Source organism: Lepidochelys kempii, chromosome 1 (assembly GCF_965140285.1).
Source record: "Lepidochelys kempii isolate rLepKem1 chromosome 1, rLepKem1.hap1, whole genome shotgun sequence".
Lineage (NCBI taxonomy): Eukaryota > Metazoa > Chordata > Testudines > Cheloniidae > Lepidochelys > Lepidochelys kempii.
The window spans coordinates 223,209,376-223,232,017 of record NC_136380.1 but is presented as its reverse complement, the minus strand read 5'-3'; the positions used below and the strand labels follow the sequence as shown (position 1 = coordinate 223,232,017).

The window sequence follows — 22,642 nt, the reverse complement described above, 5'->3', positions numbered from 1 at the left end:
TCTGTCTGTGTGTTTCTTTTGCCAGGACCAGAGCAGGAATGCAGGTCAGAACTCCTGTAAAGGGTTAATAAGCAATCTAGTTAGATATGCGTTAGATTCTGTTTTGTTTAAATGGCTGATAAAATAAGTTGTGCTGAATGGAATGTATATTCCTGTTTTTGTGTCTTTTTGTAACTTAAGTTTTTGCCTAGAGGGATTCTCTGTTTTGAATCTGATTACCCTTTAAGGTATTTACCATCCTGATTTTACAGAGGTGATTCTTTTACTTTTTCTTCAATTAAAATTCTTCTTTTAAGAACCTGATTGCTTTTTCCTTGTTTTTAAGATCCAAGGGTTTGGGTCTGTGTTCACCTATGCAAATTGGTGAGGATTTTTATCAAGCCTTCCCCAGGAAAGGGGGTGTAGGGCTTGGGGGGATTTTGGGGGGAAAGATGTTTCCAAGTGGGCTCTTCCCCTGTTATATTTTGTTAGACGCTTGGTGGTGGCAGCAATAAAGTCCAGGGACAAAAGGTAAAATAGTTTGTACCTTGGGGAAGTTTTAACCTAAGCTGGTAAAAATAAGCTTAGGGAGTTTTTCATGCAGGTCCCCACATCTGTACCCTAGAGTTCCGAGTGGGGAAGGAACCTTGACACTAGATAAGTTTATTTTTGCTGTAATGGCAAAGTCATGGAAAAGTAGTACTCCATTGCATACAGGCTTTAACCCTGTCTGATCTTGGAAGCACTTTGTAGTAGTTTACCACCACAGATATTATAATTTGATTACTTTTTTTGAATAACCACAAACATTACAGTCAGTGGTTGCATTTTTTTTTTTAAAGAGAAAATTTACTATTGCCATCTGATCCTTTCAGGGAAACAAAAATTTTCCTGTGAAGTTGCAAAGTATGGTATGGTTTGTTTTTCATTTTAGATTATTAGCCAGAATGTTCTAGTCAATAAATTATAGTATGTTTTGCCTTCTGTCCTCTGTGTGTGTGTATTCATTTGTAATTTACTTATCCAGAATTCTCCTTATTTCTGTTTGAAAATGGCTTAATGCTTCACTGGAATTGGGTTTGTCAATCTTAGCCTTTTAAATGATGTCAAGTGAGTGTTTTCTGAGATCGTAATGGTCAGAAATTTTCAGTAGCACTTCCCTATAAATGGGGCTACCTGCTGTTCATGGCTGAGTCTTTTTTCCCCCCTCAACTGATATCCCTGATGGTGACTGTAAGGAGAAATTGCTCCTCTCAGATGCAACCTGTGGCTCATTTCTTCCTCAGACTTTGTTTGCCTTGTCAATTTTCTCGAATAATAATTTTATTATTTTTATTACAGCAATACCTGGGGCCTCAGCAGAACTAGGTCCCTGTTTAACTAGACACAGAAGAGGGGACAGTTCTTACAGCAGTGAGCTCACAATCTAATTTAGGACTAAGTCTAATAGAGAGTATAATGAACATTAGCAAGGGGTAAAGAGGGAGATGTGGGAGGGAGATAAGAGCATGTTCTGACGTAAGACATACACGCAGCTAAAGTTTGATTGATTTTTATACACAAGGATATAAACACCTTAATATCACAAGTCCCTTCCAGTCTTCATCCAAACCATTATCAATTGGCAATTTACTGTAAACACTGTGGCTGAAGTTGGTCTTGAAGAGAGGGTAGTATTTTCATGAGTAGTCAAAGGACAATGTTACATGCAGAATGGGCAGTTGACAAGAAGGTGTGAGGATACTTAACATAAGGAAATAGATTCAATATGTGTAACGACCCAGCCACTCTGTCTCCATTCAAACCCAAGTTAATGGTATCTAGTTTGCGGATTAATTAAAGCTCAGAAGTTTCTCATTGGAGTCTGTTTCTGAACCTTTTCTGTTGCAAAATTGCCAACCTTAAATCTTTTACTGAGTGGCCAGAGAGGTTGAAGTATTCTCCTACCGGTTTTTGAATGTTATGATTCCTGATGTCAGATTTGTGTCCATTTATTCTTTTGCGTAGACACTGTCCGGTTAGGCCAATGTACATGGCAGAGGGGCATTGCTGGCACATGATGGCATATATCACATTGGTAGATGTGCATGTGAATGAGCCCCTGATGGCATGGCTAATGTGATTAATTCCTATGATGGTGTCACTTGAATAAATATGTGGACAGAGTTGGCATCGGGCTTTGTTGCAAGGATAGGTTCCTGGGTTAGTGTTTTTGTTGTGTGGTATTTGGTTGCTGGAGAGTATTTGCTTCAGGTTGGGGGGCTGTCTGTAAGTGAGGACTGGTCTGTCTCCCAACATCTGTGAGAGTGAGGGATCATTTTTCAGGATAGGTTGTAAATTGCTGGAGAGGTTTTAGTTGGGGGCTGAAGGTGACAGCTAGTGGCGTTCTGTTATTTTCTTCGTTGAGCCTGTCCTGTAGTAGGTGACTTCAGGGTACTCTTCTGGCTCTGTCAACCTGTTTTTTTCACTTCAGCAGGTGGGTATTGTAGTTTTAAAAATGCTTGATAGAGATCTTGTAGGTGTTTGTCTCTGTCTGAGGGATTGGAGCAAATGCAGTTGTATCTTAGACTTTGGCTGTAGACAATGGATCATGTGGTGTGTCCTGGATGGAAGCTAGAGGCATGTAGGTAAGTACAGCAGTCAGTAGGTTTCTGGTATAAGGTGGTGTCATAAATATAAAGGGAAGGGTAAACCCCTTTGAAATCCCTCCTGGCCAGGGGAAAGCTCCTCTCACCTGTAAAGGGTTAAGAAGCTAAAGGTAACCTCGCTGGCACCTGACCAAAATGACCAATGAGGAGACAAGATACTTTCAAAAGCTGGGAGGAGGGAGAGAAACAAAGGGTCTGTGTGTCTGTCCATAGTCTGTCTTTGTTGGGGATAGACCAGGAATGGAGTCTTAGAACTTTTAGTAAGTAATCTAGCTAGGTATGTGTTAGATTATGATTTCTTTAAATGGCTGAGAAAAGAATTGTGCTGAATAGAATAACTATTTCTGTCTGTGTATCTTTTTTGTAACTTAAGGTTTTGCCTAGAGGGGTTCTCTATGTTTTTGAATCTAATTACCCTGTAAGATATCTACCATCCTGATTTTACAGGGCGGATTTCTTTATTTCTATTTACTTCTATTTTTTATTAAAAGTCTTCTTGTAAAACACTGAATGCTTTTTCATTGTTCTCAGATCCAAGGGTTTGGGTCTGTGGTCACCTATGCAAATTGGTGAGGCTTTTTATCCAACATTTCCCAGGAAAGGGGGGGTGCAAGTGTTGGGAGGATTGTTCATTGTTCTTAAGATCCAAGGGTCTGGGTCTGTAGTCACCTAGGCAAATTGGTGAGGCTTTTTACCAAACCTTGTCCAGGAAGTGGGGTGCAAGGTTTTGGGAAGTATTTTGGGGGGAAGGACGCGTCCAAGCCACTCTTCCCCAGTAACCAGTATTAGTTTGGTGGTGGTAGCGGCCAGTCCAAGGACAACGGGTGTAATATTTTGTACCTTGGGGAAGTTTTGACTTAAGCTGGTAAAGATAAGCTTAGGAGGTTTTTCATGCAGGTCCCCACATCTGTACCCTAGAGTTCAGAGTGGGGGAGGAACCTTGACAGGTGGTGTTTATGTGACCATCGCTTATTAGCACAGTAGTGTCCAGGAAATGGACCGCTTGTGTGGATTGGTCTAGGCTGAGGTTGATGGTGGGGTGGAAATTGTTGAAATCATGGTGGAATTCCTCAAGGGCTTCTTTTCCATGGGTCCAGATGATGATGTCATCAATGTAGAGCAAGTAGAGTAGGAGCGTTAGGGGACAAGAGCTAAGGAAGCATTGTTCTAAGTCAGCCATAAAAATGTTGGCATACTGTGGGGCCATGCGGGTACCCATAGCAGTGCCGCTGATTTGAAGGTATATTTTGTCCCCAAATGTGAAATAGTTGTGAGTGAGGACAAAGTCACAAAGGTCAGCCTCCAGGTTTGCCATGACATTATCAGGGATACTGTTCCTGACGGCTTGTAGTCCATCTTTGTGTGGAATGTTGGTGTAGAGGGCTTCTACATTCATAATGGCCAGGATGGTGTTTTCTGGAAGATCACCGATGGATTATAGTTTCATCAGGAAGTCAGTGGTGTCTCGAAGATAGCTGGGAGTGCTGGTAGCGTAGGGCCTGAGGAGAGAGTCCACATAGCCAGACAATCCTGCTGTTATGGTGCCAATGCCTGAGATGATGGGGCGTCCAGGATTTCCAGGTTTATGGATCTTGGGTAACAGATAGAATACCCCTGGTCGGGGTTCTAGGCATGTGTCTGCACAGATTTGTTCTTGTGCTTTTTCAGGGAGTTTCTTGAGCAGATGGTGTAGTTTCTTTTGGTAATCCTCAGTGGGATCAGAGGATAATGGCCTGTAGAATGTGGAGTTAGAGAGCTGCCTAGCAGCCTTTTGTTCATATTCCAACTTATTCATGATGACGACAGCACCTCCTTTGTCAGCCTTTTTGATTATGATGTCAGAGTTGTTCCTGAGGCTGTTGGTGGTGTGTTCAGCACGGCTGAGGTTATGGGGCAAGTGATGCTGCTTTTCCACAATTTCAGTCCGTGCACGTCGACGGAAGCAATCTATATAGAAGTCCAGTCTATTGTTTCAACCTTCAGGAGGAGTCTACGCAGAATACTTCTTTTTGTAGTGTTGGTAGGAAGGATTCTGTGGGTTAGTATGTTGTTCAGAGGCATATTGGAAATATTCTTTGAGTCGGAGACATCGAAAGTAGGATTCTAGGTCACCACAGAACTGTATCATGTTCATGGGCCTGGAGGGACAAAAGGAGAGGCCCCGAGATAGGACAGACTCTTCTGCCAGGCTAAGAGTATAGCTGCAAAGATTAACAATATTGTTGGGTGGGTTAAGGGAACTACCGTTGTGGTTCCTTGTGGCATGTAGCAGTTTAGATAGTTCAGTGTCCTTTTTCCTTTGTAGAGAAGCAAAGTTTTGTGTTGTAAATGGCTTGTCTAGTTTTTGTAAAATCTATCCATGAGGAAGTTTGTGTGGAAGGTTGTTTTTTTATGAGAGTATCCAGTTTTGAGAGCTCATTCTTAATCTTTCCCTGTTTGCTGTATAGGATGTTGATCAGGTGGTTTCACAGTTTCTTTTGAGTGTGTGTGGCACAATCTCTCAGCATATTCTGTGTGATATGTAGATTGTAATGGATTTTCAATTGAAATGGTAAAAAATCCAGAGAGGTAGGTTTACTTCCTTACTGTTGGCACCTCAAAGTGAACCTTATTTTCAGGAAGCATTGTAATTCTCTGATATAAAGGCCTCAACTCCCAATGCCTATCCACTATTTGATTCTTTTCCTGCCCCTGTTACCTAGCATGGCACTTCCATCAAGCAGGACTTCCATAGCAGTGCAAGCTGTCTCATTGAAGCCTATTACTCTGGCATAGATGACCCCTTGCAGCTTGCTGAAGAATGAATGGAGAGATGAAACAGGCTACATCTCTCACCTCTGACAGTACTACAAAACTATCTTCTGACAGCCTAGATTAGGCTACAAGAAGACCCACCTTTTCCAGTGCAAATCATGAGCATGTGGACTACCCAGATGAAATCAGTTATCTCTCTCTCCAAACTGCTAATGACAGTCTTCTGCAGCATAATACTGGTTAGGAAATTGAGTGTGTTCCGGTATCCCTCGTTTGGAGTGTCTCAGAACACTAAATTTAGAGGTGAGATTCTTTAAGTCTAATTGAAAACTATAAATTCAAAATTTTGTGAAGTTAGGGCCATGTTTTAAGGACAGTTCTTTGGACAGTACCTGATACAGTTGGTCTTCTAATAAGAAAGAAAAACTGTAAAACAGGACCATAAATCTGGTAAATGGGACTCACCGAATGAAACCCAGTTAAGAATCAAAGTGCTGCCTGTAAGTCAAGGTACACATAAGTGTGCCAAGGTATCACACTTGATGGCTAGATGACCACACTGTGACATTAGAGTCATGGCAGAGCATGAAGGGTCATGCTGTTTTCATGTCATTAAATATTACCTTATATAATTAACTCCATCGTAGTTAAGGTTCTAGCTAGAGTTCCATGAGGAGTCTTATATTAGGTCCCTTTATAATTCTGTAAAGGAGAATGTTTATATTATTACTTTCAGTGTACACGAGTACTTTCATTGGATAACTGGGAGGCAGTTAACAAAACAAGTATAAGTTGTGGATGCTTACAAATTAAACTTTTAAAATTTGTACTCCAGGTCCTCTACCTTAAAAAAAAATTGTAAACTTTCATAATGTTAAAATCTATGGCAAAGGCTATTTTAAAAAGCTAAAAAAACACATGTAAAAAATTGCTTCTATTATCATTTGGCGTAGCGTTTTGTGTTTTATTAGTGTGTGTGTAGTCCATTGTGCACATTATTTGAAGTCTGTTTAGAGGCAAAAATAAACTTATGATGAACGGAAATGAATGAAAGACCTGTAGCTTACAAGGTAGAAGTCTCTTGGAGGAACCAGCCACCTTTGAGTGCTGCAGAACATTGTGAGCCAGTGGGCTCCAGGGTGTCTGTAGAAAACCTAAGCTGTACATTATAAGGTGAGACAGAGGGGCCAGGTATACTAATGACTTCCTAAGACTTACATTTCAGGAGTTGCTAGGACAGCTGAGGATCCTTTGGAATTGAAGAGCTACTAGCTGGCCCTATTTAAAGACACACATACAGATGGAAATTTACAAAAAACTTGAACTTGCTTCTATGTAACTACCATAGAGAATTAGAGGGGGGAAATTCATATTAAAAATAAGGAAACTAAAGCCTTTGAAAGCATGTAAATGAACAGTGGAAAATAATTTGTAATTTTTTGTTTTGTTGGGGAAAATCAGATATGAATATACAAAGCTAGGAAATAATGTTTCTTTTCAGGGCTTTGGAGCTGTGCTCCAGCTCCGCTCCAGCTCCAGGAAAAAACCTGCAGCTCCTCTGCTCCAGCTCTGGGCTCTGCTCCAAAGCCCTGTTTGTTTTACCAGCAGCCCTTTGGGGGGGGGGGAATTGAGCAGTGTTCAAAGTCTTGTCAATGCGGAGTAAAACTCCAGCATGGCTATGCTATGGCATTAATTGAGTTATGTACTTAAATCCTCCCCATATAAGTGGGATATTACACCACTTAACTTTGCCAACATTTCTTTCTTTCTTTCTTATACAAGGTAAAGAAAATTAATACAGTTCTTAATGTTTTTTTCAGTGACAATGCAAAACGGTTCCTCACCCTACTTTTTCTTCTGTTGTGATCATAATTTTACAAAAATAGCTTTTCATAAATACAGTTCTCAGTTGCTTGTGTTAATGTGTGTGAACTCTATAGAAACATGGTAGAATTTCATTGGTCTATGACTTCATCCTTTACTTGTCTAGCTTGCTTTTCAAAGTTTGCAATAACATGGCACCAAGATACTTAAGTTAATTCGTGACTGGAGTGTTCTGTACATCCTTTAGTGTTTGCAAACAATTGATCAATGCAACATTTTTTGCATCTTCAGGACAATGCTGCCTTGCCACATCTGTGTTCTAAGGAATTTATTATGGAGTTTGATCAGCTTTCTTTCCATTATAATACCAAACATGGTATTTTGGTCTTTTTCACAAATTAAATTGGCATGTGAATATACTTATGTGAGCAGCATATTTCTATAATGTGTAACTTTCTGCTACATCTGTGGTTAGCCTTGCCAGGGCTCTCTAGTCAAAGAGACCTTTGTCTCAGGGTTTGCTCCCTGGTAAACTAAATTAAAATAGAATAAAATAGTAATCAGCCTTCACAACTAAGATGTTCATATTTCCGAGGCTCCAGAACTGAGAAGATTGTGGAGGTAGGCTCTGTGATTATGAAGTTTTTCTGCTACTTCGGCTATGTGGATAATAAAAATGGCATCATTTTGCAAAGCTTACTTGGTGGTGTTTGATGAGAAGTAACTAATTTGCTTACAAGGAGAGGGGAAAAGAATATCCTATTCAAATCCATGGGAAAACTCCCATTGATGTTTAATAGAATCACTATTTGGCCCAAGAACACACAAATTTTTGCTTCATCAATATTTTACATTATGGAAGCGTGCTAGTCCCACTATATTTGAGGATGCGGTATGATCTAATTCTGTTTAATATCTTGTGCTCCTGGAGTCTTAAAATTCCACCTGTCCAACAGGGTGAACTCCATTTAAAAGCACAGAGTTCCCTTAAAAAATATTTCCTGCAGGACAGTTGGAATTTTAGGGCTTTGAGACTTTGTCAGAAAGTGAGAAGTGTGAGATACTGTTCTTAAAGAAAAGATCACTGTATAGCTGAAAAATGTTAATAGCATTACAAAACACTTGCTTAAATTTATAGTCAAACAAAGCAAGCAAATGTTTAGAGGTGGCCATGAATAGAGCTCACAAAAAGCTTTAGAATTGGATTCTCTCTCCTTATATTGATTCTTTTGTCTTCATTTGTATACGGATGACCAGTATGCTTTAAATGAATACATTTTAAGTACTACAATAAAGTGTTCTGGTTTTTTTCTTTTTTGCCTGACAATATTTGGCACACCATTTAGTGGTGTTCCTTTTGGCATTATTTGATTCTAATTTTAGAAACATAATTCTGTACATTTGTGAAAAGGGAAAAAATATTTACATCTTGAATGATTTCCAGAAGAAGGATGGAGTTTTTCTTAACTTTGAATAACTTAGATTGTCAGAACTTTTGGGATATAGATGCAACATTCCAGTATATCACCCATACCATTTCAAAATAGATTTATTTTTCTGGAGGAAAGATCTATTGTTTAGTCTGTAATGAAATAATGGCCATATATCTGATAAAGACAAGAAATAAAGTTATATTTATTTCTCATATGCAATGAAGATGTGTCTTATAACCCACAGGCAAATGGTGGTTTGCTTCAGATTTTTGTTTCTCATAAACAGTTTAGCTGCAATAGCACGTTTACGCTATATTATAAAAAAAATAGGAGTGGTGAAACAATAACTTTAGGCTCTTCAGTGGTTTTCTAGTCTTTCGATTAAAATACAACGTGAGTTTAGCAAATCAATTTAAGAGTCCTAGTGTATCACTTTCAGAATTGGTGGTTTCCCATCATTGTTCCCATCTCCTTGATGCAGAGAAGCACTTAAACACATGTTTAAAGCCCATTCAAGTCAAGATGGGATTTAAGTATGTGCCTCAGAGCTTTCCTCAGGAGAGATGAAGTTAAGCATAAAATAAAAGCTGAAAATACTTTTCTGTATCGGGACCTATTTGAATGGCAGTGCCATGAGTATTTTTCTACCTTGGATGGTATCAGAGATTTTACAGTGGAGAGAGGATTCAGACGAGACATCTCTCCAATACTTAAATCCAATTACAATACTTAATAGAAGAGAAGCAGAGATATCTGAATTGCCCAGTCATCCCTTTAGGTGATCCTTCCAGAGCAGGGTTCAGACACACTGACAAGACAGTGTGGGGATATTGTCACTACTACTGTGATACTGTGCCTGTTTTGTGGCTAAATGGAGAACTTTTGTCTCCAGCACACTCAATCTAGCACCTTTCACTATCATTACATTTGTATGAGGTAATAAAAAAGTCTACTACAGATTACTCATTACTGCAGGTGTGTCCAACTCATTTTGTGATGAAGGCAGAATTACATTTCTAATTAGTCTTCAAAATAAGAGGCCTCTGTTTACTGTGGACCTCCCATGTTCAGGGTAAAATATAGCCATGTTCAAGGGTAGAGTATAGCCCTTGTGTAATTATTTTATGTTGTAGTTAGTAAGTTTAAACTGTTGCATTTATCATCACTCAGTGGAAAATGTGTGAATCACCATTAGGACCACCACTGTTTCTGCCCTCATGTTCCTTCTCTCTCAGCCTTTCTCTGCTTGTCTCTCCCAGTTTCTCTGCTGCTTGGAGGTATTAATGCAGACCTCTCAGTAATTTAAGATTGCACTTATTTGGTCCTGCCAGCCACAGTAACTGAAACAGTGCTCCAGTGAGTCGGCTGCAAAGGGAAAACAACTAGAATGGTGTGATTCTAGTCGGTTTCCCTTTCAGCCAACTCTATGTGTAAAGAGCTTCTGCACTTGCTGAAACTATAAACACAGAATATAGTTAGTTTTCCTTTGAATCTAGCTCTTTGTACATAGAGCCAACCAAAAAGGGAAACTGTCATTGATCTTAGGATCCTCCGAGTCAGTTTCCCTGAGTAGATGGCATGCTGAAATGTGTCTGTAGCTACAAATGAAGCCTAATTGCAAGGCAATCTTAAATTGATTTGAGAGCCAGGTGAATACATTCATTGTGACATGAATCCAGAAACCATAGATAACTTCATCTGAAAAATAATTAGTTACCTATTTGTGATTCTTTTCTGATAGAAGTGACAAATGTGTTCTTTACTTCTAGATTATTTTTGCTTATGCAAGCAAATTGCACAATGCATATTGAATCTGTGTTGAATGGGTGCCATGAATGCTCTGACTTTGTCATTCATGATCAGAGTAGGAATGGCAAGAGAAGTAACAGAAAATAATTCGTAACTTTTTAGTCTGAAAAACTAATTGGTTTGCTCCTCAGGTTTATATTTTAAAATAACAAATTTCTCAGATTATTTTAGAAGTTACTTTAAAATGCTTATATAGAAAGCATTACTGTAGCTACTTCAACAGCCTTGGGAAGTCCCCACAAAACTAAATATTATCCTAACGTTTTTTGCATCCATGCTCTCAGCAACACTAAGTGATTGTGATTCTCTACCAAAATCAAGCACTGCCCCTTGCTATGCATTATCCAGTAACCGAAAATAAATGGGCACTATGAAGCTGTGTCTCAGGATACATTTTTTTTTCATATTTTTTCTTCTCCCATAAGATTATTTTAAATAATTCACTGTTCTATTTGCTAGCAGAATTTCAAGGCAAATACATTTCAACAGAGCAGCTAAAGGGACAATGTCCATATGGCAGTTAATATGAAATTGAGTTCACAGAATGAGGTAATTTCAAGGTCTCAAAATAACATTAATAGGTAGATACAGAAATGACTTCTCAGCTTCCACTTAGAACTTCCGCACTTGTACCTTTACATTTGTCTTCAAATGCACTGCATGGATTATAATGGGGAAAATTTTCAAAGGAAGTAGCAGCAGTTAGGTGCCTAACTCCCATTGACTTTCACTCTGTTGTGTCTGTGTCCATGTGCAGAGAGAGAGACCAGCCAAGATTTTCAAAAATAGATGCATAAAAGGCTCCTAAATTCATATTTAGGCACCTAATTAAGTGGTCTGTTTTTCAAAATTGCAGGCACTTGCATTTCTCTTTGTCTTCATTGGGAGCTTCTGGGTGCTTAGCAGATTTGAAAATCCAGACTTTTATTTAGGTGCTTCATGGGAGATGTAATCTGGCCGGGAAGGCTAGCCCATAGAAGAGAATGAAGGAATAAGGCACCCAAACTACAGCTCTCATTAGATACTACAGTGGCATTTCTGAATCAAAATTTTTGGTTTTCAACCCAAAAATTTTGGTGTGGGGGGTTTTTTGTTTGTTTTTACTTGGGGAGGGTGAAAGTGGGGGAGTAGTTTGGGGTTTTTTTCTTCTTTCGAAAAAGCCAAAATTTTCCGGAGGAAAAGCAATATTTTCAACCAGCTCTCTTGTTAGTACACTCATTTTTGTATTCTCTTTTTAAGGGATGTCCTGTAAGAAGTTTGTGACGTAGTTTGCTCCTTACATTACTGGGCTCTCTTTAGAATAAAATACAAAATATAGAGTCATATTCACCAAGACTGTTCTTAGGGATCAAGTTGCACCTTCCTGTTCCAACTAGCTCCCTTGCGCTGAAGTAGAAATTCACAGGAGCACAGGTGGTATTTCTGTTGCCCTTTGCTTTTGGGTTTTTGCCAGGAAGGACATAGGAGAGGATATCTTTAATTCATGTAGAGAGTCCTGTGTCTCTCTCTTCCGAGACCTCCTTTTCACAGAGTGCACTACCCAGTTTTTGAGCTGTGATGACATGTAAAGCTGCTTCTGACCAATGCACACTCCTCAAGATGGACTTCTGTCTTCAAGGGCCCTATACCAGGCCTTACACTGCTTGAAGCTGGCTTAAAATCTGCCTGAACCTAGTTCATAATTTTTTATAACACGCTTGTGTTCAGTGGATAATATACTGTGAGTTTATCTGTAGCTTTGTCTGGCCAGTTGCTTAACAAATGCACAGTACTAGATATTAAGTTTGTTCTAAATCCTAAAACATAGTTCAGCATTACATCTAGTGAACGTTATTGTATAGTTTGGTAATTAGGTCGAAAAGTGCAAATCCAAAATTACTCTTTTGCTAGCATTTCTTTCTTCTCCATATACAAGCTACTGTACAGTACATCCTTGTGCTCCAGAACTCCTGTCCGACTGAGTTTCACTGTTAGAAATTTTATGGTTGGCTCCATTGGGTTGGGATGCAGCCTGTGTGTTTTGAGTGGAGAGAGAGAAAACTTGGGCTAATGTACTGCTGCCTAAGTCTGTAACCTGTACACAGAAGATGTATTAGAAAGGAAAGATGTGTTTGAAAATGCCTGTCCATGGCTTTATCCACAGTAGTATATTTGCAGTGGTGTATCAGAATTGATCCAGAGTCATACAATTTTCCCCCAAGCCCAACTTCAGTTCTATTTCTTCTTCCTTTGCAATCTCCTGGAATACTCTAGGACACCACAGGTCTTGGAAACTAGTTCCTGATTTTGGGGCTTATACACATGATTGTGTCGGAACATCCCTAGTTCTAAGTTCTGGGTCCCAGACTTCAGCCCAAGCCCAGATATCTCCACTGCATTTTTATAGCCTTGCAGCCTGAGCCCCACAAGCCTGAGTCAGCTGACATGGGCCAGCTGAAGGTGTTTAACTGCAATGTAGCCATACCCTAATTGACCTCAGTAGGAAGCAGTGTACTCCTACCTGTTGTTGAAATTTAATGCTTGAAAATTGTTTCATTATACTTTCCTTTTGCTGACAGGTGAGAAACTTACTTCTACAAATGCAGCTTTAGATTAGTTCTAGCTCTCTCCTTTGTATAATGTAGGGATTAGAATATTGAAGGTATTGGTAGACATATGGATAGATATTTATATTGGAGATAACTCTGATTGTAGGAAGAGTGCAGTCAGCTAACAAATTCTTTGGGAGAAAGAATGGGATGAATTCTGAGAGACTTTTCCCTATGCCCCTAAAATACTTGAAATATAGAAATGTACATGTATACAATTTACAGTTATCAGATTTACTTTTCTGTTACAGGAAGTTGTTAAGGCAGCAATAATGGAAGAACAAAAACGAAGTGAAAAGGCTGTGGAAGAAGCTGTGAAAAAAACAAGAGAGGAACTGATGGAATATATCAAAGAACAGAAGAGGGTAAGTGTCACTCTTGCATAATAGTGGCTGAAGGTTTAAATTCATGTGGCTAGAACTATATTAAATTTATTAAGCATGAAAATCAGTTTTAAATTATAATGTTCTCAGTTCAATTTTTATACCTTTGATTTTGCACATCTACTGTGGATAATTTGTCTGGCATAATACTGTATCCAATTATGCACATCTGCAAAATTTCCAATAGGTGTAGCATATTCAATTTTATCTCTATACATAAAATTATTGTTTTGCAGACTGTGTATGCAACACACTCCATAACTGTTGAGTTACTTATTCTCTTGTGTGCACACTAATACATGTTAGGTATTATGTTCACATTGTCAGACACCATTCTGAAAAGGTATTTTCATCTTGTTCAGAAAGTTGATGTACCAAGACTGTAAACATTTAAAGGCCTGCTCCTATTGAAGTCAGTGGGAGTTTGCCAAAATTAGGACCCAACTGGACAGAAGTCCATTCTAGAATGGTATATACTCGATTCACTTCTGCGGGAGGCAAATATTTGCACTACCACTCTCCCCCATGGGTACCAGTTAGGAAAGACAGTTTTGAGTTGTGGTGGTGGCTCAGAGGAACCATGCCAGCAGAAGCTACCTGTTGGATGTCCAGAGACAATGTGTCCTCTGGCCACACCTCCTTCCACGCAGCACAGTCCACTTTTAGGGTTTTGCTTGATATCTGCAAGCCATTTGGGGACCTAGCATAATCTGAGGCTCCACCTGAATCAAACCCTGTAATTTTAGAGCTCTGAAAATATAAATATAACATTGTGCTTGAACATAACTGGTAACAAAGTCATGTTGTCTTGTGAAAGAGAGCATGTGTTTGGTTTCTTACTTCCCTGGCCAGCAGAGGCTGGGAATAGTGTGGGAATTCAGAGAGATTCATATAACTTCAAGAGTATTACTTGCTGATCAGTCCAAGAGCAGTATTGGATGAGTTCTCTGTCATTATCTTATGGCTGGAGGTTAGTTTTAGCAATATTGGGTTTGTTGACAGGGAAGGTGAGACTGATGCCCGGGGAGAACATGTTTGAGCCCATCTGTATCTTGACTACGTTGATGAATCACTAAGGGCCAATTACGGAATAAAAGATACCACATAAAATATCAGTCTCTGTTAAAATAATTCACACCTCAGATAAACAAACTACCTGGACCACCAACTAATCTGTCTAGTACAAATCCTCACTGTCAGCAACAGTTGTTGGTAGTTTAGAAAATATGGCCTTCCCAAAACAAATGTTGTCAAAGCTGTATTCAGCAGAAAAATTCAGAAATTTGCATAAAATAGTTGAATGTCTGGATCAAAAGTGAAAGTTTACTAAAGATCTTACATATATCTTCTATAGAGTTCTCATGATATTTCCCTGTTCTACATGAAGAAACTCAAGGGCTCCATTTCCATCTCATTTGCAGGTGTATTTTCCCCCATCTCTTTCAAAAACAGTTATTTTATCACAGGTACATTAGTTTATTTTAAAAGTATTGAAAGAAGTATTTGGCTAGCAAACTAATCCTAATCGTTGCCTAGGCACCAAGAATACTATGGCTTTCATTGTTCATCCACAGATCTTCATTTCCATCTGGAAAATACAAAAAGCAATAAAAAAAAAATCAGACGGTTCCTCCATCCAGTCAAACCTTCAAGATGATGACTTGGCTGCTTAGAAGAAGATATTTAAAATAATAACTTTCCCCCGTAGTCATAAGCACCATCTCAGCTACCAGAATGGATTCCAAAAATTCTGTTTACTACATCTGTGCAAAAGATTTGCTACAGTACTTCTGCAAGAAGTAAACACTATGTAATTCTCATCAGCCATCATAGTGTTGTGCTCATTCAGAACTAAAATCTTTTTTTACACTGAGGTTTATAAGTAAATAGTGTAAGAATCCATATAGTATCAGCAATTTTCCCACTTCACAAAAAACAGAATATTAATCAACTAACTACATCCTTTACAAAAGGCTCAAAAGATGTTGACCCAATAGTAAACCATTGTCAGTTTAGTATTTATTGCTTGTGTTAACATTTACTGTGCACTCACTATGATCAGTGAAGACATCAAACTTAAAAACCTACCCTGAGAAAACAGCCTGTTTGCCATAACATTTACAAAAGTCTGTGTACTCCAAACATCATTTATTACTCTTCCTTTCTTCACATTTTTAAGATCTAAACTGTCTTCTGAACTTTATTTTCCATAAGTCATTTAAAAGTTTAATGTGAAAAGTATTATTACATTTTTATTTGGAAGCTAGTCACTACAAAATGGACATCATAAAAAGATATTTAGAATGAAGAGAAGGTTTTGGTAAACTAACACATCCCTTGAATGCTTTTATCTGGCAAATCTAGAGCAGCTCATCTCCATTTCATCCCTTGGTAGATGGATTTCCATTTGCATCAGAAAGAATGGATTTTTTCCCCCAAAAAATAATTTATAGACATAGTTGCTTCATGGAGACCTCTTCCCATTGTTTTATTGTCTTACTACTATACAGCTATCTCACCTCTTGTGAAACTTACAGTATAAAATTCATATTAAAATCTTGGCCCAAATTCTCCCTTATGTATACATTGTTCATCCCCATCTAAGACAATGAGATTGCAAAGGCTGTGAATTAGGGCATAATTGATTTCTGTCTTTTCTTGTCCTTTTTGCTATCTTTTCTGCTACTTATTTTCAGTTTCTTTGCTTGCTAGATCTTCCTAGGATTCCAGGTGATTGAGATAAATGGAGAGTCTCTTATCTTCCCTTTGTCAGTGTACTCCTTCCTTCTATCAAAAAACATGCTTGTTCTTTCTTGTATTTTTCAATGCTTGAGAAAGTAGTCTATTGTAAAACAGAAACAAAAAGTTAATTCATCCAATTATTACAAAAAATCGAAAATCATTTTGTTGAAACATGTTTTTGACTTTAGGTTTTCACTGATATTTAATTAGATGTACTCTGAACACAGTTATGAAGAACGGGTTCTCTCGTGCATTTTAGGAATTAGTCAGCCTAATATATTGTCAGTTTACATTAGTTGTGACGCAACTATAGCTGATAATGCCTATCAGTTTTGAAAGATGATGCATTATTAATTGTTACCATGTATAATATAATGTACCATCTAGAATGCAGTCATTTTAAGTGCATAAAAGATATACACATACGGTTTATAGATGGTAATGCACATTTTGTATATAATTTCACATCATATTACATTTAGATGAAAAAAGAAGAAATCATGAGAGATGCCATTTATTATATAAACTAAAAGTAGCTGGACAATAGTGTCTCTGAATCAAAGCAGAGTTTTAAGTATAAGACAAGAAAATTCAAATGCATCTAATCCTTGAAATATTTATCAAGGAGACAGTGAAAATTATATCCTTGACAGAATCAGTCTTTCCTTCAATTTATCTTGTAAGAGGAGTTTCCATTCATTCCGTAATGAATTCCAGTCTTGAATGTTAAAATGCTGAATATAAGTGGGTTTTTTGTTTTACTTACTGATCAGTTGCCTCACATGCCTGTACAGAAAGGATACAGTTAAGGAGAGCTAGCTATTCCTGGTACAAGATTTATGAAGTCTGTCTGCATTGCCATTCAAATTGGAAAATGTGTGTAACCCCAAATCATTTGGCAAAAGTAGCTTTTGAGATGGCTACATCAGAGCCAGTGTGAACGGATCTCTGGTCAAAGCTGGAGCACCTGTCAGAATGAAAAATATACTTTATGAACTATACTTAATGGCAATAACTTTGGGAGGGATTCCAAGAAGGACCCTCAGAGAAAGCACAGGTTTTACTTACATTTACTGGCTGAAGTTCAGAGAGATCATATTCCCATTTTTCTTTGAATATCAGAGGAAGATCCGGTTCCACCCACTAATGGGTAGCATACACTGTGTAAGAGTACACTTCCTTTCTATTTAAAAAAATGTTTAAAGTCCTTCAAAGCAGGGGACGTGGGCAGAGCAGTATTTCCACTTGGTTAGCAATGATTAAGTGCTTTAGGAAAAGATCCATAAACAGAATCTTGTTCAGAAGCGTCAGTTTATTTTGAAATTGTACAAAATACATTTCTCTCCTTACAATAAATGTTCTGTACAACCAATGTTCAAAGTAATTTCTAACTCACGGCTGGACGTACTAATTAAATGATTTTTTTAAATTTTTGTTTCAATCTAATATCTATTTTATCAACTTGTGTAGTTTGTGATAAGCAGCTAAAAAATATAACTTTTACAGATATCCTCGTTCTTGAAAAAGTTTCTGTCTGTTCAAAAAGTGGTAGTAATAACAGCCCAGAATTGTGTGTCAACTTGAAGTTTTAATGTCCCAAAATAATTTTTGCTAGTAAGTAAAACTGAGGAAGGCTTAATTTACTTTGCACTTAATTCTCAGCAAGAACTTGTCTAGAGATCTTGAAAATCCCAATATAATATTCATTACCCAAAAAAGGAAAAGAGAGTAGGTATGACAGAAAAAACTGAAAGAAAAGTAGTCTTTTGTTATGATTTTCAAAATGTTACAACTTATTAAAAGTCATAAATCTGGTTCTAATTTAGAATAAGAAGAAGAATCCTTTATATGTTAAATTTGTATAGTAATATACAATATTAGGAACTGTTACAACTGTCCTCACTCACTTTCAGCTTACTCTATATGATCACCATTTTTAAAAAGAGACCTTTCTCTTTTTTAAAATTGTATCAGCTAGAATCTTTCCAAGTGCCTATAAGACACCAAGTTTTAACTGCTTTAAAAATGAAAAAATAAAATCCTGAAAATAACTTCCTTTTCATATGTGTAGCCAGTGTAATATCACATATAACATGCTGAAATTAATAAGATACCACAAGCTTTGAGGCTTTCAGAAAGAGGAGACAGGAAAGACCACATCCCCTGACATATCCCTGAGGGAGGAAGAGTTTTTGGTTTATAAAGACCTATGGCCTTGGATTAGAATAAAGTGTTCCAACCCATCCCGCAAATGAGACCATTACACATGAGCAGGCTATGAAGAAGGAAGGAAGTATCCAAGAAGCAACAAATGCTCACATCCAAGGAATTATTTCTAAAACCAGGTGTAATAAGTTTTTTTTTTTCTTAAATCTCAAGAATTAATCTGCATTGGGACCCAGATTCTAAAAAACCCTAACTTTTGTACATTAAAATGTAATGGGTTAGTGTGCTGGAAAGTTGTCTTCCAAGTTAAGTTTTTTAGCCCTGGTCTACACTAGGACTTTAGGTCGAATTTAGCAACGTTAAATCGATTTAAACCTGCCCCCGTCCACACAGTGAAGCCCTTTATTTCGACTTAAAGGGCTCTTAAAATCGATTTCCTTACTCCACCCCTGACAAGTGGATTAGCGCTTAAATCGACGTTCCTGGCTCGAATTTGGGGTACTGTGGACACAATTCGATGGTATTGGCCTCCGGGAGCTATCCCAGAGTGCTCCATTCTGACCGCTCTGGACAGCACTCTCAACTCAGATGCACTGGCCAGGTAGACAGGAAAAGAACCGCAAACTTTTGAATCTCATTTCCTGTTTGGCCAGCGTGGCAAGCTGCAGGTGACCATGCAGAGCTCATCAGCACAGGTGACCATGATGGAGTCCCAGAATCGCAAAAGAGCTCCAGCATGGACCGAACGGGAGGTACGGGATCTGATCGCTGTTTGGGGAGAGGAATCCGTGCTATCAGAACTCCGTTCCAGTTTTCGAAATGCCAAAACCTTTGTGAAAATCTCCCAGGGCATGAAGGACAGAGGCCATAACAGGGACCCGAAGCAGTGCCGCGTGAAACTGAAGGAGCTGAGGCAAGCCTACCAAAAAACCAGAGAGGCGAACAGCCGCTCTGGGTCAGAGCCCCAAACATGCCGCTTCTATGATGAGCTGCATGCCATTTTAGGGGGTTCAGCCACCACTACCCCAGCTGTGTTGTTTGACTCCTTCAATGGAGATGGAGGCAATACGGAAGCAGGTTTTGGGGACGAAGAAGATGAGGAGGAGGAGGAGGTTGTAGATAGCTCACAGCAAGCAAGCGGAGAAACCGGTTTTCCCGACAGCCAGGAACTGTTTCTCACCCTAGACCTGGAGCCAGTACCCCCCGAACCCACCCAAGGCTGCCTCCTGGACCCAGCAGGCGGAGAAGGGACCTCTGGTGAGTGTACCTTTTAAAATGCTATACATGGTTTAAAAGCAAGCATGTGAAAGGATTACTTTGCCCTGGCATTTGCGGTTCTCCTAGATGTAGTCCTAAAGCCTTTGCAAAAGGTTTCTGGGGAGGGCAGCCTTATTTCGTCCTTCATGGTAGGACACTTTACCACTCCAGGCCAGTAACACGTACTCGGGAATCACTGTAGAACAAAGCATTGCAGTGTATGTTTGCTGGCATTCAACCAAAATCCGTTCTTTATCTCTCTGTGTTATCCTCAGGAGAGTGAGATATAATTCATGGTCATCTGGTTGAAATAGAGTGCTTTTCTTCAGGGACACTCAGAGGTGCCCGTTCCTGCTGGGCTGTTTGCCTGTGGCTGAACAGAAATGTTCCCCGCTGTTAGCCACAGGGAGGGGGGAAGGTTGAGGGGGTAGTCACGCGGTGGGAGGAGGCAAAATGCGACCTTGTAACGAAAGCACATGTGCTATGTATGTAATGTTAACAGCAAGGTTTACCCTGAAAGAGTGTAGCGACTGTTTTATAAAATGTGTCTTTTTAAATACCGCTGTCCCTTTTTTTTTCTCCACCAGCTGCATGTGTTTCAATGATCACAGGATCTTCTCCTTCCCAGAGGCTAGTGAAGCTTAGAAAGAAAAAAAAACGCACTCGCGATGAAATGTTCTCCGAGCTCATGCTGTCCTCCCACACTGACAGAGCACAGACGAATGCGTGGAGGCAAATAATGTCAGAGTGCAGGAAAGCACAAAATGACCGGGAGGAGAGGTGGCGGGCTGAAGAGAGTAAGTGGCGGGCTGAAGACAGGGCTGAAGCTCAAATGTGGCAGCAGCGTGATGAGAGGAGGCAGGATTCAATGCTGAGGCTCCTGCAGGACCAAACCAGAATGCTCCAGTGTATGATTGAGCTGCAGCAAAGGCAGCTGGAGCACAGACTGCCACTGCTGCCCCTCTGTAACCAACCGCCCTCCTCCCCAAGTTCCATAGCCTCCACACCCAGACGCCCAAGAACGTGGTGGGGGGGCCTCCGGCCAACCAGCCACTCCGCCACAGAGGATTGCCCCAAAAAAAGAAGGCTGGCATTCAATAAATTTTAAAGTTGTAAACTTTTAAAGTGCTGTGCTTAAAGTGCTGTGTGGCATTTTCCTTCCCTCCTCCACCACCCCTCCTGGGATACCTTGGTAGTCATCTCCCTATTTGTGTGATGAATGAATAACGAATGCATGACTGTGAAGCAGCAATGACTTTATTGCCTCTGCAAGCGGTGATTAAAGGGAGGAGGGGAGGGTGGTTAGCTTACAGGGAAGTAGAGTGAACCAAGGGGCGGGGGGTTTCATCAAGGAGAAACAAACAGAACTTTCACACCGTAGCCTGGCCAGTCATGAAACTGGTTTTCAAAGCTTCTCTGATGCGTACCGCGCCCTCCTGTGCTCTTCTAACCGCCCTGGTGTCTGGCTGCGCGTAACCAGCAGCTAGGCGATTTGCCTCAGCCTCCCACCCCGCCATAAACGTCTCCCCCTTACTCTCACAGATATTGTGGAGCACACAGCAAGCAGTAATAACAGTGGGAATATTGGTTTCGCTGAGGTCTAAGCGAGTCAGTAAACTGCGCCAGCGCGCCTTTAAACGTCCAAATGCACATTCTACCACCATTCTGCACTTGCTCAGCCTGTAGTTGAACAGCTCCTGACTACTGTCCAGGCTGCCTGTGTACGGCTTCATGAGCCATGGCATTAAGGGGTAGGCTGGGTCCCCAAGGATACATATAGGCATTTCAACATCCCCAACAGTTATTTTCTGGTCTGGGAATAAAGTCCCTTCCTGCAGCTTTTGAAACAGACCAGAGTTCCTGAAGATGCGAGCATCATGCACCTTTCCCGGCCATCCCACGTTGATGTTGGTGAAACGTCCCTTGTGATCCACCAGAGCTTGCAGCACTATCGAAAAGTACCCCTTGCGGTTTATGTACTCGGCGGCTTGGTGCTCCGGTGCCAAGATAGGGATATGGGTTCCGTCTATAGCCCCACCACAGTTAGGGAATCCCATTGCAGCAAAGCCATCCACTATGACCTGCACATTTCCCAGGGTCACTACCCTTGATATCAGCAGATCTTTGATTGCGTGAGCTACTTGCATAACAGCAGCCCCCACAGTAGATTTGCCCACTCCAAATTGATTCCCAACTGACCGGTAGCTGTCTGGCGTTGCAAGCTTCCACAGGGCTATCGCCACTCGCTTCTCAACTGTGAGGGCTGCTCTCATCCTGGTATTCATGCGCTTCAGGGCAGGGGAAAGCAAGTCACAAAGTTCCATGAAAGTGCCCTTACGCATGCGAAAGTTTCGCAGCCACTGGGAATCGTCCCAGACCTGCAACACTATGCGGTCCCACCAGTCTGTGCTTGTTTCCCGAGCCCAGAATTGGCGTTCCACAGCATGAACCTGCCCCATTAGCACCATGATGCATGCATTGTCAGGGCCCATGCTTTCAGAGAAATCTGTGTCCATGTCCTGATCACTCACGGGACCGCGCTGACGTCGCCTCCTCGCCCGGTATCGCGTTGCCATGTTCTGGTGCTGCATATACTGCTGGATAATGCGTGTGGTGGTTGATGTGCTCCTAATTGCCAAAATGAGCTCAGCGGCCTCCATGCTTGCCTTGGTATGGCGTCCGCACAGAAAAAAGGCGCGGAACGATTGTCTGCCGTTGCTCTGACGGAGGGAGGGGCGACTGACGACACGGCTTACAGGGTTGGCTTCAGGGAGCTAAAATCAACAAAGGGTGTGCCTGTACATCAAGGAGTATTTCAGGCAGGACTGCACGGAGGGTTCCAATAAGAAATGGTGCACCTAAGTTATCGTTGTTATTGGAACAAGGAGGTTAGCCTGGCCTCTGATTGATACATGGCTAGATTTACCTCGCTGCACCTTCTCTGTGAGTGACTGCAGTGTGATCTAGACAGGGGAGGAGGAAAATGAGTACAAAACAAATCTGGTCTATTTCTTGTTCTGACCCACTCCATCTATCTTTTACATCTTTGGCTGGCAGCA

At 40.2% G+C, this 22,642-nt stretch overlaps 2 protein-coding genes across 13 annotated transcripts in view; both read left to right on the top strand.

Annotated features, from left to right (window-relative positions):
• The window catches only part of CCDC91 (coiled-coil domain containing 91), a 340,555-nt gene that overhangs the window by 261,762 nt on the left and 56,151 nt on the right, over nt 1-22,642 (top strand). For 11 of the 12 annotated variants that reach the window (XM_073315272.2, XM_073315319.1, XM_073315302.1 and 8 more), the window contains one exon: nt 13,287-13,400. In XM_073315272.2, the coding sequence (XP_073171373.1) occupies nt 13,287-13,400 (114 nt within the window). Of the gene's footprint in view, nt 1-13,286; nt 13,401-14,992; nt 15,289-22,642 lie in introns of those variants that run through there. The other variant, XM_073315292.2, reaches the window with a different exon arrangement.
• On the top strand, nt 18,695-20,964 carry LOC140906055 (uncharacterized). The gene is made up of 2 exons (XM_073329558.2): nt 18,695-19,583; nt 20,171-20,964. The coding sequence occupies exons 1-2, from the start codon at nt 19,001-19,003 to the stop codon at nt 20,689-20,691; spliced, it is 1,104 nt and encodes a 367-aa protein (XP_073185659.1). The 5' UTR covers nt 18,695-19,000; the 3' UTR covers nt 20,692-20,964.

Bases quoted from the DNA above. Each gene is read 5' to 3' on its own strand.
- LOC140906055 (XM_073329558.2), top strand. From the start codon at position 19,001: ATGCAGAGCTCATCAGCACAGGTGACCATGATGGAGTCCCAGAATCGC. The intron at 19,584-20,170 runs GTGAGTGTACCT...TTTCTCCACCAG, and splicing joins AGGCGGAGAAGGGACCTCTG to CTGCATGTGTTTCAATGATC.